The sequence below is a fragment of the Urocitellus parryii genome, chromosome 5 (genome assembly GCF_045843805.1).
Source record: "Urocitellus parryii isolate mUroPar1 chromosome 5, mUroPar1.hap1, whole genome shotgun sequence".
In the NCBI taxonomy this organism is placed as follows: domain Eukaryota; kingdom Metazoa; phylum Chordata; class Mammalia; order Rodentia; family Sciuridae; genus Urocitellus; species Urocitellus parryii.
In genome coordinates, this window is record NC_135535.1 from 670808 (window position 1) to 684549 (window position 13742).

The 13742-nt window shown below is 59.1% G+C and overlaps 1 protein-coding gene across 4 annotated transcripts; it reads right to left on the reverse strand.

The window, feature by feature from the left end:
- Positions 1–4631: 4631 nt before the first annotated feature.
- On the reverse strand, positions 4632–13233 carry Trabd (TraB domain containing). Of its 4 annotated transcripts, XM_077798829.1 has the most exons (11): positions 13157–13197; positions 10716–10868; positions 9124–9185; positions 8730–8808; positions 8124–8290; positions 7472–7612; positions 5877–5987; positions 5660–5799; positions 5281–5453; positions 5092–5203; positions 4632–4949 (listed from the first exon to the last, which is right to left on the reverse strand). In XM_077798829.1, the coding sequence occupies exons 3-11, from the start codon at positions 9151–9153 to the stop codon at positions 4772–4774; spliced, it is 1131 nt and encodes a 376-aa protein (XP_077654955.1). In that variant the 5' UTR covers positions 9154–9185; positions 10716–10868; positions 13157–13197; the 3' UTR covers positions 4632–4771. The 4 variants fall into 4 exon arrangements, with proteins under 4 accessions (XP_077654955.1, XP_026269370.1, XP_026269372.1 ...); XM_026413585.2 differs by lacking the exon at positions 10716–10868 and having other exon boundaries at positions 13157–13233; XM_026413587.2 differs by lacking the exons at positions 10716–10868; positions 13157–13197 and adding an exon at positions 9666–9687.
- Positions 13234–13742: the final 509 nt, after the last annotated feature.

The window sequence follows — 13742 nt, forward strand, 5'->3', positions numbered from 1 at the left end:
AGACAAAGTAGTTAGTTTGTGCTGAATGGGCATCCTCTCCAGCATTGGACAGTAGCCCTGATCTTTGAGTACCCCAGCTGGGCCTATCTGGGGTCTTCCCACCAGGCCTGCCATTGGAGCCACTGTCTCCAGTTTCCAGTATCCTTTGTCACTGCCCTAGGAGACAGGGCCATAGCTTAGTGTCACCCCTTCCTCTTCCCAGGCCCTGGGTGCTACTGAACCATCCTGCCCTGGCTCCCTGTCTCAGCCACAATCGGCTGGGACTGGATTTGGGGAGTTCATGAATATTAGGCTGTGTGACCTGCTAGCCTGAGGGGACACCTGGTAGGTACTAAGGGTTTCAACAGGTCAGCACAGAAGAGCTGTGGCCCTTCTCAGCCTTGGTGGCTTTGCCTCTGGCTACACCGTTGAACTGCATGGCCTTCTTCAAGAAGCCCTCCTGAGTGTCTGCAAGCAGTCCAGGGTCCAAGGGGCTGGGCAGGACAGGAGCTGGCTGCCCCTCACCCCATATCAGCACAGAAGACACAGCAGAGAGGGGCTTGAACTTAATGCATGAGTCTCCACCTGCCTAGGCCCAGTGGGGCACTGATATCTCATAGGACTGTGCAAGCACACAACAGATTGGGGTGCAGGGCCCACCCCGTCTCTCCTACACCCCGTCACTGCCTGCTGTCCAGCACAGGCTGGAGGCAGCCTGGTGAGACCCTGGCCATGGCCTGTTGAGGCCTGCCTGGCCTCGTTTGCTTTATTACCAGCCTGTGCCTAGTTAATCTTGGCAGTAGCTAGCAAAGTCTCCAGTTTTGTTCTGGAAGGGTCTTGATCTGGTATGCTGAAGGTGCTGCCCACCTGGCTGTCAGCCTGTCCTGAGCCCTGGAACCATATCCCCTGGATGGTATGGGCAGTGGGCTCAGCAGCCCCTCTCTGTGTGTTTCCATGGTCTTCCCAGTCCCAAGGTGCCCAGAGCTGCTTCACTATATGGGACCCCCAGGGCAAAGTCCTCAGGGCAGAGGTACTGGGAAATCTGGGACCTCTGGGCTGGGGACCTCCCTCCCCCCAACCCTCATTCCTAACCTGTAGGAGCTTCTCAGCAAAGCAGGAGAGTCCTCCTGGGAGCAGGGGAGGTGGACTGGAGAGCCCCTGCTGTCCCAGGTGCTCAGCAGTGTTCCTTGAGTGCTGGCCAAGGTTAGCTGGGGGAGCTGACCCTCCTTGCCAGCATGGAAGCTGTTATAGTAGGCTGGGCCCAGGTATGAGGTTGTCCATGTCCTGCAGGCCCACAGCCAACTAGGACTGCAGACCCAGCTGGAGGTCAGGGCTCAGACATGCTTCAGCCCCAGCTAGTGATGGTCTGAGGAGTGGGTGCCATGGTTCAGGTCAGCAGCTCCCAGCCACATCTTGTTTCTGCTTGACCTAATCTAGAGGCCCCACTCCACTCTTCCCCTCCCCTGTCCCTTCCCTGTGTCCTGTGGAGATCCAAGCTGCAGTCCCTAGGACAAGACTCAGGCCCTTGCCCATGGCCAGTACCATCCTCCTACCCTCTGAAGCTCTGTTTGTACTCTTGCCAGGACCTCTCAGAGTCCAGGGATTCTTTCTGCCCCAGTCTCAACTCTGAATCACCATCTAGACACCACCCTCGTGTGTTGCAGAGAAACTGGCAGGAGCCTTAGCAGCCCCATGCAGCCTACTCCTCTCTGACAGCCACATTCCCCTAAGTAGTTATTTAGGTACTGGAGATTGAACCCAGGGGTACTTCATCAGTGAGCACATCCCCAATCCTTTTTGTGTTTTGAGATAGGATCTCACTAAGTTGTTCATGCTGGCCTGGAACTTTCAATCGTGCTTTGGCCCAAGTCACTAGGATTCACAGGTATTTATCTGAAAAACATATACCCCATTTTTTTTTAATATTTATTTATTTTTTTAGTTTTCGGTGGACACAACATCTCTGTCTGTATATGGTGCTGAGGATCGAACCCGGGCCGCACGCATGCCAGGCGAGCGCGCTACCGCTTGAGCCACATCCCCAGCCCATACCCCATTGTTTTTGCACTTATCAATGTAGTATAAACCCATATTGTAATAGAAATCTGGATTTTCAAAAATAGGATGAAGAGGGCTGCAGTTGTGGCTCAGTGGTGGAGCGCTTGCTTGCCTAGCATGTGTGAGGCCCCGGGTTCCATTCTCAGCACCACATAAAATTAATAAAAGTATTGTGTCTATCTATAACTAAAATAATAACAATTTTAAAAATTAGGGTGAAGATCCACAGTCTGTCAGATGCAGCTGCTACCCAGTGTACTGACGGTGCTCTGAGGTTGCACCCGAGTCTCTACCACCCAGGGACTCAGAGGCCAAGCCTACCTTCTGCCCAGCACCTATGGAGTGAACAGCACTCAGTGAACACCTCTGTGCCTTCAGGGGGTGGGCTGGAGCCCCACTGGTAAAGCACAGCCCACCTTCCCTGCCTCTTTCCACCCATGTGTATTGGCATCTCACCCTTGGGCTCAAAGCACTGGTAGGTCCCTACCCCAGGCTGCAGTACAGTGTGTGGGTGGCTGCTCACCTGGAAGGGGCACTGGTCCCCTTGGGCTGGATGGTGTACCTGCCACAGCAGGCCCTGGGTTATCCACCCAGATCTGAGGGAAGTTCCTCCCAGGATGGGGCTGAGCTGGCTCAGCAGAAACTTCCTCACCCTTGTCCCAGCAACCAGTCAGCCACCATTCCCACTGGAGGCCACAGCTGCCTCCTCTATCTGAAGCAGCTGGCCAGGGCTTCAGTCCTGTAATCCTCCCACTGTGCATTGACACCTGTCTCTGACACCCAACATGAGCCCTACTGGCTGCCTGTGGGGGTTTACCTTGCCCTGGCCTGGCAGTGGTCCAGGAGTACCCTGGCACACCAGACCCTCCTGCATGAGCCTAAAGCAGCCTGTTGTGTGGATGTCCTGACCTGTCCCCAGTATTCTTGGGCAGAAACCAGGCAGGTCCTGAAAGCAGGAAGCAGTCTTGACACTGAGTGTGGGTGATGGGTCAGAAGCCACCTGGTTGAGTGGGTGCACGCAGGCTAGAAAGACCTGTAGCGGGGCCCAGCTGGTGCCTGACCTCTCATCCCTCATGCCCCACCCAGCCAGACCTTGGGGTTTCAGCAGCACCACCTGGGGCCTGTGGAGAGAAGACCTGGTCAGGCATAGGTGTGGCATCCCTAAAGCCCCTGCCCACCTCTGGGCTAGTGAGGCCCACCTGCTGGTACCATGGAACTCATGCAGGCCAGAGAGGACAGTAAGACCCAGCATGGGGCATCCAGTCAAGCTTCCTAGGGAACAGACGTGGGGAAGAGGCCACCCAGCACCCACCGCCAAGCCCTCTGCATTCCAGCCTCCTCTGTCCCCATTCACTGTGGGTCTCTTTTTGAGTAGGTTCATGCTGTTGGTCCCCACTGGGCCTCCTTCCCTCATGTGTGCAAGTCTGTACTGGGAGGTATGAAGGGACCCTGAGCAGGCTGTCTTGGCTGGGCCCAGTCTACTTTTCTGGGTGGAGGCCTTTGCTAAATATACGTAGGTGCCAGAACTGTGTCCTCCGTTAAGGTGGACGGCACATTCCCCAGGCCTCAGGCAGTGCCCTCAGCATCCTGCAGGCCCAGGGGGTGGGCATGGGAGGCCAGGTCCTCCCTGTGCCTTCACCTGAGCCCCACTTCCACACACTTCACAAAGCAGGAGCTTCCAAAATTAGAATTTATTTCAATTTCTAAGGGAACAAATCCACAAACATGAGACAGGAAGACACAGCCCAGCCAGCTTGGCAGTCCCTGTCCAGCTCAAAATGGGTGGGTTTTACCTGATTCAGCTGACAGTCAACACAGGACAAATGACCCTGGGCCCTGATTGGGGAGTTGTACAGATGCTGGCCACAGCTGACCAGGAGCGCTGTGTGGCACAGGCTGACACACAGACTGTCTGGGTGTCCACCAAGAGTCAAGGTGGCCCAGGTACCCCCCCTGGATGCACAGACAGCAGGTTCAAGGCCCTCCTGACCTCAAGGAGGGTGGATCTGGATAGCAACCTCACACCTGAAGCAGCCCTGGCCTGTGCCAGCCTTCAGGTACAGCCCCCAGAGGGCTGGGTTGGACCCCAAGCTGACCCAACGTGCACACGCCCACTCAGATCAGAGACACAAAGGAAGCCTTGCTCTTTGTCCCAGCTGGATTTAAGGCTTGTATTTCCTGACATTTGCTCCAGTTTTTGTTTTTCTTTGAAGCTAAAATTACCTGAGTGAAAAATTTTTAGACATTAAAAAAAACCCAAACACAGAATCTCTGTAGGCAGAGATTGCAGCCAGGGCACATCCAGGTCAGCAAATCTCCCGCGGAGCTGCCAGTACACAGCGGTGTGGGGCGTCTGGCCCTCGCCAAACCGGCGGGCCCTAAACCCACCGGGAGATGCACTTGGGACCAGACGCTCCTGCCAGCTGCAGCACAAGGCACAGTGAGGTAGGTACAGTCAGCAGCTCACCGGGCCCAGCCCAGGGGGTCGGGTCTTGTGCACCTGGCACCTCCCATCCCGCCCCTGGAGCTGGCCTGAGTGCTGAAGCCCATGGACAGCCCCTGCGCTGTGGAGGGGGCTGCTGGGAGGCCCGAGCTCAGATGATTCAATAATCTTTTATTTGGTGGGCAGGGGCTGGGGAGGGCAGCGAGGCTTGGCCTGGACCCCCATGGGGGGTGGCTTTAATGCACCTGCACCCAAGGCGACTCCAGGGCGGTGCTGGCTTCTTCGGGCTGCTTACTGGCGCGGCCGGGCCTCAGACGCCCTCTGGAGGCAGTACTGCATAGTGGGCAGCGACAGGACCAGGTTCACGGTGCGGCGGCCCATCCAGTACAGGCCGTAGCCCAGCAGGCCGAAGAAGGCGGCCTTCAAGGCCAGCCTGGACACTCTGCCCGAGATGGACGGCGGGGGGATGCTGGGGGAGGAAAGGGGGGGGCTGGGCCTGGCTGGGGCACACGCCCCCCAGCCCCAGCCCCCCACGTGTGGGCACCACCGTGCATTGGGGGACCCAGCGTGACCTCCGCTGGGGGCTGCAGGGACGGGGCCTGGTCACTCACGTCATGATCTCCTGGATGTTGAGGTCGGTGCTCCAGTTCTTCTCGATGCCAGGCACATGGCCCATGCCCACGACGCCCACGACCACGGAAGGGACACACTTCCTAGGCTCGGCTGTGGGGGAGGGCGGAGGTCAGCGGAGGCCCGGGAACACTGCATCCCAGGGAGCCCCCGCCCGGCCCTCCCGCCACCTTCAGAGGCACGTGGCAGCTCAAGGCGCCGGGCGGCCTGCCGCAGCGCGTGGGTCAGGTAGACATCGCGCTCCGCGACGATGGTGCGGTGCAGGTCAGGGAACTCCCCGATCATCTCGGCCATCATCTGCTCCAGCAGGTCCTTCTGCTTGCAGCGCTCCACATCGTCCTTGCTGGGGGCAGAGGGCACGCTGCCAGCCCCGCAGAGACAGGCCAGCGAAGGCTGGTCCTGCTGGCCCAGGGCAGGGACCACCACATTGTTTATTTGGGGTTTATGGTGGGAGGAGGTTGGGGGTCCTTGTGGGAGGAGGCTCAGCTGGAAGAGGAGGCAGGGACAGCTGCTGGACATGTACATGGAGGGCCAGGTGGGCTGTCCTACCTGATTGGGTCTGACAGGAAGCACAGGCCCCAGGCCAGCTTGACCTTCTGCCAGAAGGAGAGTGCAGCGATGGCCCTCTTGAAGGTGACTGGGATGGGTCGGTCACCCAGGTGGAACTTGCAGAAAGGCACCTTACTCGCCTGGAGCAGAGGCTGAGTGTCAGGACTCATGGGTGCAGCAGCTCCCCGATCCCTTGCAGGCCAAGCCTGGTACCCACCTCCTTGAAGGCCTCCCTGAACTCTCCGCCAGGGGCCATGCCCAGCTGCTCTGTGATGTGGGCAGACACCTTCAGCAGCAGCATTTGCATGAGTCCAGACATGAGTCCGTTCTGCAGGGAGAGGCCTTATGTTAGCAGGTGGCGCCCAGAGGGAGGGAGGTAGGGCAGTGCCCAACACCCTTGGGCTCCTTCCACACTCAAGGGGAGGCTGCCCTGGCATGCAAGGAGGGCCCAGGTGGGTTCCAGAGCAGAGGCATCCTAGCCTCAACAGCCATCTTTCAAACACATTTTCTTTCTGGACATTGTCTTTCTTTATAGGACAGTCAAGGGCTGGAAAGGGGCCAGCTCACAGTCAGATGGCCTGACCGTGTGTGAGAGACACAGGCTGATCCTGGGCAAATAGCGATGTTCAGGGTCTCCAAGAGGCTGCCTCACTGCTCGCCACACCTGCCTGCCAAGGCCAATACGGATGGCACTATGGTCACCTGGTAGGCCATGTTCACACAGACCACAGCCCAGGCTGCCTCTGGGTCTGGCCAGACCAGTGGGCTCGAGGTTGGGTACACTTAGGAGATCCCCCACCACCCCGAAAATGGCAGGACCATGAGGCTGTGGTCCAAGCCTACTGCCCTGGGTGGATTCTACCCATGAGCTGCTGGTAGACTGTCCACATCCCAGCAAGGTTGGCCTTTGACCCCTGGGGATGTTCTGCTGACAGGAGTGTCCTTGCTTACCTGGGGCTCAGGCCACACCAGGCGGTCCAACCTAACCATGAGACTCACAGGAATCTAGACCACATGGTACCAATCTGACCTCCAGAGAGGTTGGAGGCTGAGCCCGCCAAATGCTCTGGACACCAGGGCACAGGAGGCCCTCCATCCTGTCAGCAGCATGTTTGTGTTGTCACATTGTAGCTGGGGAGACTGAGTGCTCAGACTTCCTACAGGACTGAGGTGTGGCTGGTGCTGGCGTCTCCCAGACCCTGACTCATGCCTCTTTCCTCTGTGCCCCTTTACCTGTGCCCAGCTACAGCTATGTGCTTCCTAGCAGATTACTGACCCTCTCTCTGGGGGTGGGATGGGTGCTAATGATCCCTGGCTGGAGAGGGAACCACCTCTCTTAAGATGGCCTGTGAAGGTCCGCTGTGACTTCCCTCACTTGGGGGGCACCAGGTGAACAGCAGGCCAAGCTGTCTGGGATACCCCTGGAGTGCAAGCTGGCTGCAGCTGGGTGTATGGTGCTGGGCTGCCCCCAAGTCACACACACAAATGAGAAGCAGTGTCGGATGAGGGCCATGTAGCCATGAGGTGGGGCACAGGCAGGCCAGATGCTGCTGAGATCCTGACATCAGGAATCTTTGCCTTAGGGTCAGATCATCATCTACCTTGTCCTTCCTCATCTGAAACTTGATAGAAATGCCCCCTCCTCTCCACAGCCAAGGTGGAGGGTCAGAGTAGGCTGGGTGCTGATCAGAAGCCAGGATGCAATACACTTGGGACCCTGGCCCTGAGCCCAACACCTTCTCTGCAGGGAACAGGGCAGCCCCGTATCCCCACGAAAACCTGGGAGGCCTCACCCACCACCTGCCTGCGCACCTGCCTCACAGCCTGCTGCAGCTTCTCTAGGCTGACTTCCCGGGCCTCACGCAGCAGCGTCCTCTCGTCCATCTTCAGCATGGACACACGGTATTGGCAGAGCTCCACCACCACCACATCAGGCTGCACCTCCCGGATGGTCTGCAAGGTGGGTCACCTCTCTCCTAGATATATGCTGGCCACCACAGGGCAGGGCCCATACCCAGACCCAGCGCCCTCCCTCCAAGAGGTGGCCAGGAAGGCACCAGCCTGGTGCCAACAACTGTGCTGTGGGGGACAGTTTACTTCTTTAAGCAACAAATAAAGTCATGGGGCTGTAGCTCAGTGGCAGAGTGCTTCTCAAGCATGCGTGAAGCACTAGGTTAGATCCTCAGCACCACATAAAAATAAACAAGTAAAATAAAGGCATTCTGTCTATTTACAACAAAAAAAATTAAAAAAACAAATAAAAATAAAGTCATGAAGCAGGTGGGCTTCTAAAGGAAGAAAGCACAGGTCCACAGTGAGAGTCCACCTTCTAGTGACTGACCACATTGAAGCAGAAACTTCCACTGCAGTCCTGGGGCTCAGCCCACCCAGACTTGCATCCAGGCCTGTGGGGGTGGCCCTGGAGAACAGGCCAGGGCAAATGGCCAACAAAGGTGGTACTGACCTTCACAACATCCCGCTTGCTGTCATCACTGAAGTGGGCAGTGCCCACCACATACACCCGGCTCCCGTCCTCAGCCACCAGCTGGGTCACAGTGCGAGGCAGGTTGGGCTGCTCTCGCCGCCGTTTCAGCTTCATCTCCAGGAGCAGGTTGAAGGCATCCACGTCAGCTGCACCAACAGCAAAGGCCACAGTGGGATGAAGCCAGCACTGCAGGCAAGCGTGTGTGGGTGGGGGGCGAGTCTCCTGGGCACATCTACCCATGGCTGCTCCTGTGACTGTATGGGCATCTAGGCTACATCTGTCCCTCATCCCACCCAGGCTGCTGCAAGGGATCACCCAGGGCAGGTGACAGCAAGGGGACCAAGTGTCCCAGCCACTGCTCAACTCCAACTAGAGCTGGATTGGGTAAAGGACAGGGGCTCCGAGCAGGCAGAACTGGGGCACAGCAAGAAGGGGCTCCTGATGCACTCAAGAGCTCCTTCCACTCCCTGGTGGGCCAGGGATGTCTGCAGCTCTGCCAGGCTCTCGGCAGTATCCAGGCCAGCTGCCTCCCCCAGCCTACGGGCCCACCCCAGGAAATGCGCCAGGATGCAAGGGAAGACATACACAGGTTCTGGGGTTCTCCGGAAAGCACCCTGGGCACTGACCCCGAGGCCCCTGATGTCAGGACGGGCTCCCCATCAGCCTGTGGGTGGAGGGAGAGTTCCAAGCTGGGTGATCATGTTCCCTGAGCTCTGGCCTCCCAGATCAGGCTGACCTCTGCCACTGAAGGCCACCCCCAGGCCAGCGGTTACAGGGACCTTCCCCTCGGGGGGTTTTCCTGCTGGACTCTAGAAAACCCAGTGGCTGTGCCAAGTTCTTTGCAGAGAAACAGCTGGAGTGACAGAGGCCACACTGGGGTGGGCAGTGTGCCTGGGATCTCCCACCGAGCCGAGCAGCAGCAGCACAAATGCTGCAGACCCCAGGGTTGTTCAAGAAGCGCCCAGCAACACCCCCTCACCTCCTGAGGTGGCTGCTCCTCCACCTCCATGGCTGCGACTTGGCTTCCTGACCGATGGACGCCTGAGGAGATAGGACATGGTCCTCACAGAGGCCCCAGGACAGGGCTCAGGGCTCTTGGCACAAGGGCGCTTGAGTAGGACCTGAGGCTTCCCACCTCGACACTGGCTACTGAAGTCTAGGGTCTTTTCGGGTGGGGCCTGGCTGGGGAGAGGCCGGCAGCCTTGATGAACAAAACGAAAATAGCAAGCAGGGCAGGCACACAGGAGACCCCGCCACCCCCAGCACTGAGAGCAAGCGGGAGTGGATCAGGTCAGGTAGTACCAAACTCCTGAAGTCCATTTCAGGACACAACAATGTGGTAATCACTGCAAAGAAACCCTCAATCTCTTTTAGTAATGGCAGGCGGGTGGTGACAGCAGTATGGCTGTCCGTCAGACAGTTATCATCCTTAGATTAGCATTTCTTCAGTTTAAGACAAACACAAGGCAGAAGAACCTGCCTTGGAAATGCTGACAAGGGACCTCGTGTGGTGGCACACACCTGTAATACCAGCAACTTGGGAGGCTGAGGTATGAGGACTGCAATGGCCAACTTAGGGAAGCCCCGTCTCAAAAAAAAAAAAAAAAAAAAAAAAAAGACTGAGGAGGCAGAGCCCCCATGAGTTCAATCCCAAGTACCCTGCCACTCCCACAAAAAAGAATGCTGACAAGGCCTGGATTGGTGCCACATCAAGGTTTCACACTGTGTCTCTCAGAAAGGTACCCGGAGCTCTAGGAATGAGGGGCTGGAATGTCAGACAGCACAGAGGGACAAGGAACACACTGACCAAAGGGGGACAAGCAGAACACCAGTCAGACCCATGCCTGAGGTGACTGAGGCCATGGTGGAGACCAGTGTCATGCTGAGCGCTGGCCACATGCCCTGTCCCTTCGTGTGCCTCTTCCTGGACCTGCTTAGTGGACTTCATGCACTTGCTGGTGGAAGGAAGCTCCACCACCTGGCAGAGCTATTAAAATATCCAAGTGTCTTCCGCTCATAGTGCTGCAGGAGCTGAGAACTGACGTGACAGGGACACCTGGCACACAGTCACAGGCAGAGGCCGCAAGACTCACACCACGGCACACTGCCAGGGAAAAGACTCAGGCAAGTTGGCTGAGGGCAGTGCACAGCCGAGTTTGGGCCCCAGCTTGCGAAAACTGTTTAAATAAGCTCTTTCCACTGGAGAAATCTGGCCACTAGGTGTTGTAATGCTAAGGAACCAGAACATTCCACTGTGCTGTCAGCTGCGGCAGGAAGCATGGTTCCACGGTTCTGTCTCCAGACCATGTGTATGTGTCAGAAGTGTGTGTGCTGAGGGGAATGTGCCTCAGAGGCCACGCTGCAGTCAGGTGCTGGTGGACAAGGCTCCAGCCCGCAGATGCTGGGATCCTCTGCCGCTTACACCTGCCTCTGCATTGTCACATGCTTCTCAAAGCTTTCATGATAAAGAAGAAATGAGCAGCGAATGGACAGTGCTCTCTCAAGCTCTTCCCCTTGGCATGCTAGGGCTACCCCACTGTGGTAAGCACAAGCAGAGAGCCTCCGTGGCACCTGGCTGAACTGCCGAGCCAGCACAGCACCTCTGAGCTCACTTCCTCATCTGCAACAGGCAGGAACTTGGTGAAGCACCTGGGTGGACAGGGTTCTCTCTAGATGTAACCGAATACCTGATGTGGTGTCCAGGGACACAGACCTGCCCTGGAGCTGAACAAGAGGAAGAAGGCCATTCTAAGCATGGCTGGGCCTCCTGGAAGAGGAACTGCCATGGAGAAAGGGGCAGCAGAGGGCAGGGCAGGAAGCTACTAGGGCCAGGGTGGAGGAAGTTCAGTTGAGACTAAGGGAGACAGACCCCAGGCCGGCCTCTGAAACCTAGTCCTCGGGTCCCTTGAAACCACTAGTCACTGTATGAGAGAGGGGAGTCCACACCAGTGCAGGGCTGTGTGCCACTCCCCTGCACCTGGGCTTTCAAGCCTGGAAACTGCCTTACCCCGTGGGTGTTATAAGGGTCAGCATGTCTGGGAAGGACCATTGTTGGCTCTGGTTCTGTGCACAACTAAGGTTTCTGCCAAACTGTACAGGCCTTGGCTCATCTGAGCCTCACCCCTAGGGACCTCCTCCTTCCCTTCTTTAAAGTGCTCCATCTATTCAAAGCACTGACCAAAACGCAAAAGGGAGAAGTGCCAGGAGGATTGGGGGAGCCTGCCTTCCAGGGCAGTGGGGCTAGCTGGAAAAAAGAAAGCAGAGGGTGGAGAGCAGTTAGAGCTGTGGGGAGAAGACCCCTCAGCTCCAGAGGGGAAATGGGAGATGACCATCCTTAATCCCTCTTAATATGCGGAAGTAAACAGTTCTTATTTATCAGCAGAACAAGGTTGCCAAAGCATGAAGGAAAAAAAAAAACAAACACCCTCTGCAGCTGGGCAGGAGGACGTGGCACCACCAGCGAATGGGAGGGGACCACGTTGCCTCAGCCTGCTCTGCCCTCCCACGGGTGTGGCAGACAAGTCTGTGGTCAGCCTACCCAGGGCACGCCTGAGCCTGAGGAGGACAGTTCGGCCTCTGGGGTTGGAGGAATGACTCCAAGGCTGCTCTGGAGAGGCCCAGGACTGCAGCAGGAATGGGTCTTGCCTTGTTCTCATAGGGGCTGTGGGTCAGAGGAGTCTGTCTGGCCAGGAGCCAAGCCTTAAGCCCCATGATGACCAACCTACAGAAATGCAGCACCAGGACCACTGAGGCTCCCAGCCCTAGCCCCTACAGCCACCCACCAAGGGCAGTACTGCCCAGCGAGGGACAGTTAAGCAGGAAGGCTACAGGCGCAAGGTCTGTGAGTCTGAGCATCTCTCTCTGATGTGAACACACACACACACTTCCCCAAACTCTGGTTTCCATACTCTCAGGTGTGATTTCAGCAGGTTGCTGTGCTCCCCTATCAGCCACCATCTCTCTAGTGGGGAGTAGAGCCTGGCTTCCACTTTCCTGTGCTTTCTGTCCTTTTGAGACAGGTTCCAGTCCTCCCTGGAGCCCAGCAGGCCACTTGCTGCTACCCTCAGGGGAGATAAATGCCTCCTCTTCTCCCCAATTCCCCGGCAGCTTGCAGGCAGTTTCCGGCCCTGTTCCTGGCCACACCACCAGGCTAGTGTGCTGGTGGGACTTCGGTCAGATGTCCCCAGCCAGCTCTCCCTACAGAGCAGGACTGGGGTGGGAGATGGACACGGGGTGGGAGAAGCCTCCTGCAGAGGCTGGAACTTCCGCCCAGCGAGGCTCCCAGAAAAGCAGCCTCTGATCGAGAGCTCGACAGCCTGTGTCGCCCAGAGAGGGCCATCGGCTTCAAGGGTAGGTAAGGCGGCTCTCGTCTGGGCCCCTGGAGCTGCAACCCTGAGCCCCAGGTCGGAGTAACAGGATCCAGGGTGGGACGCAACTGCCCACGCGGCTGCCGGCTGCAGTGCGTGGCCACACCTACCGCACTGCCCACCGCACGGCCTGGCAGCTGTCCCTCCCGGTCCCATTACTAGGTACGGAACCGCGTCCTCCCGAAACCCACACGCTGAAGTCCTACCGCGGAGACGGACGCCTGTGAGGGGCAGGGCCTTCGGGGAGCCCCGGAGGGCGGGACCCCACGTGGGGCTGGAGCCCCGGCGCCGTCAGACCCCAGCCCCGGCGCCGGGCCGCCCAGCGCCGGGGCTCGGGCTCCAGGCTCCAGCCTCCAGGCTCCAGCCTCCAGCCTCGGACGGCAACAAACGCCGCTGGCTGAGGTCCCGCCCCGCCGTCCTGCCGCGGCCCCGCGCCCTCGGACACCCAGGCCCGCCGGGCTCCCCGCGCGGGCGGCCCGGGAGGCGCCTCCCGCCCGCGGCCGCCCGGCCCCTCGCAGGCAGGCCCAGGAGCCGGGCTCGGCCGGGGCCGCCCGCGCCCGCGAGGCGCCGCACTCCGCCCGGGGGCCCGACGCGCGCGGGGGCCGCGGACTGCGCCCGCCTCCCGCCCGCCCGGCCGCCGCGTACCAAGCAGTCGGCGGCGCTCCGCAGCCGCCTCATGCGCGCCGCCGGACGGGCCCGGGCGCGCGGCACGCCGGGAAGCCTCCCAGGGGCCCGCGCGCCGCCCGCCCGCGCTCCCGCCTCCCGAGCGCACGCCGCGCCCCCGGGTCCTAGCGCGCCTGTCTCCCGAGCGCACGCCGCGCTCCTCCCCGCGCGCCCGGGTCCTAGCGCTCCCGTCTCCCGAGCGCAGGCCCCCGTCCTCCCCGCGACCCCGCGTCCTAGTGCGCCCTGCCACCTGGCATTTCGCCCTCTAGCGCACGCCACAACCTCTCGTCCCACGTCCCCGGGGCCTAGCGCGCACCGCTGGGTGTCCCCGTTCTCTTATCGCGCGGCCTCGCCAGGCTCCGAAGAGCCGGCGCCTTTGCCAGGTCTGTGCAATGGGGCAGGGTCCACTGGGCGTCCACATGACGGCTTGGGCTCAGTAACTTTGGAACTGAAGCGTTCTGTGAGCCGTTAATGGGACAGGAAAGAGACTTGATCGCGGGGGTGAGGTCTCGCGCCCACGAGGCCTTCACCCGGCCTCCTGGGACTCAGCGCGCAGGCAGGGATGGGC

Coding starts and splice junctions, on each gene's coding strand:
- Trabd (XM_026413585.2), bottom strand. CDS start 9,153: ATGGAGGTGGAGGAGCAGCCACCTCAGGAG. Junction 8,291..8,729: donor CGGAGAACCCCAGAACCTGT/GTATGTCTTCCC, acceptor CTGTTGGTGCAG/CTGACGTGGATGCCTTCAAC. Junction 5,988..7,471: donor TGCAGCAGGCTGTGAGGCAG/GTGCGCAGGCAG, acceptor CTCTCCCTGCAG/AACGGACTCATGTCTGGACT.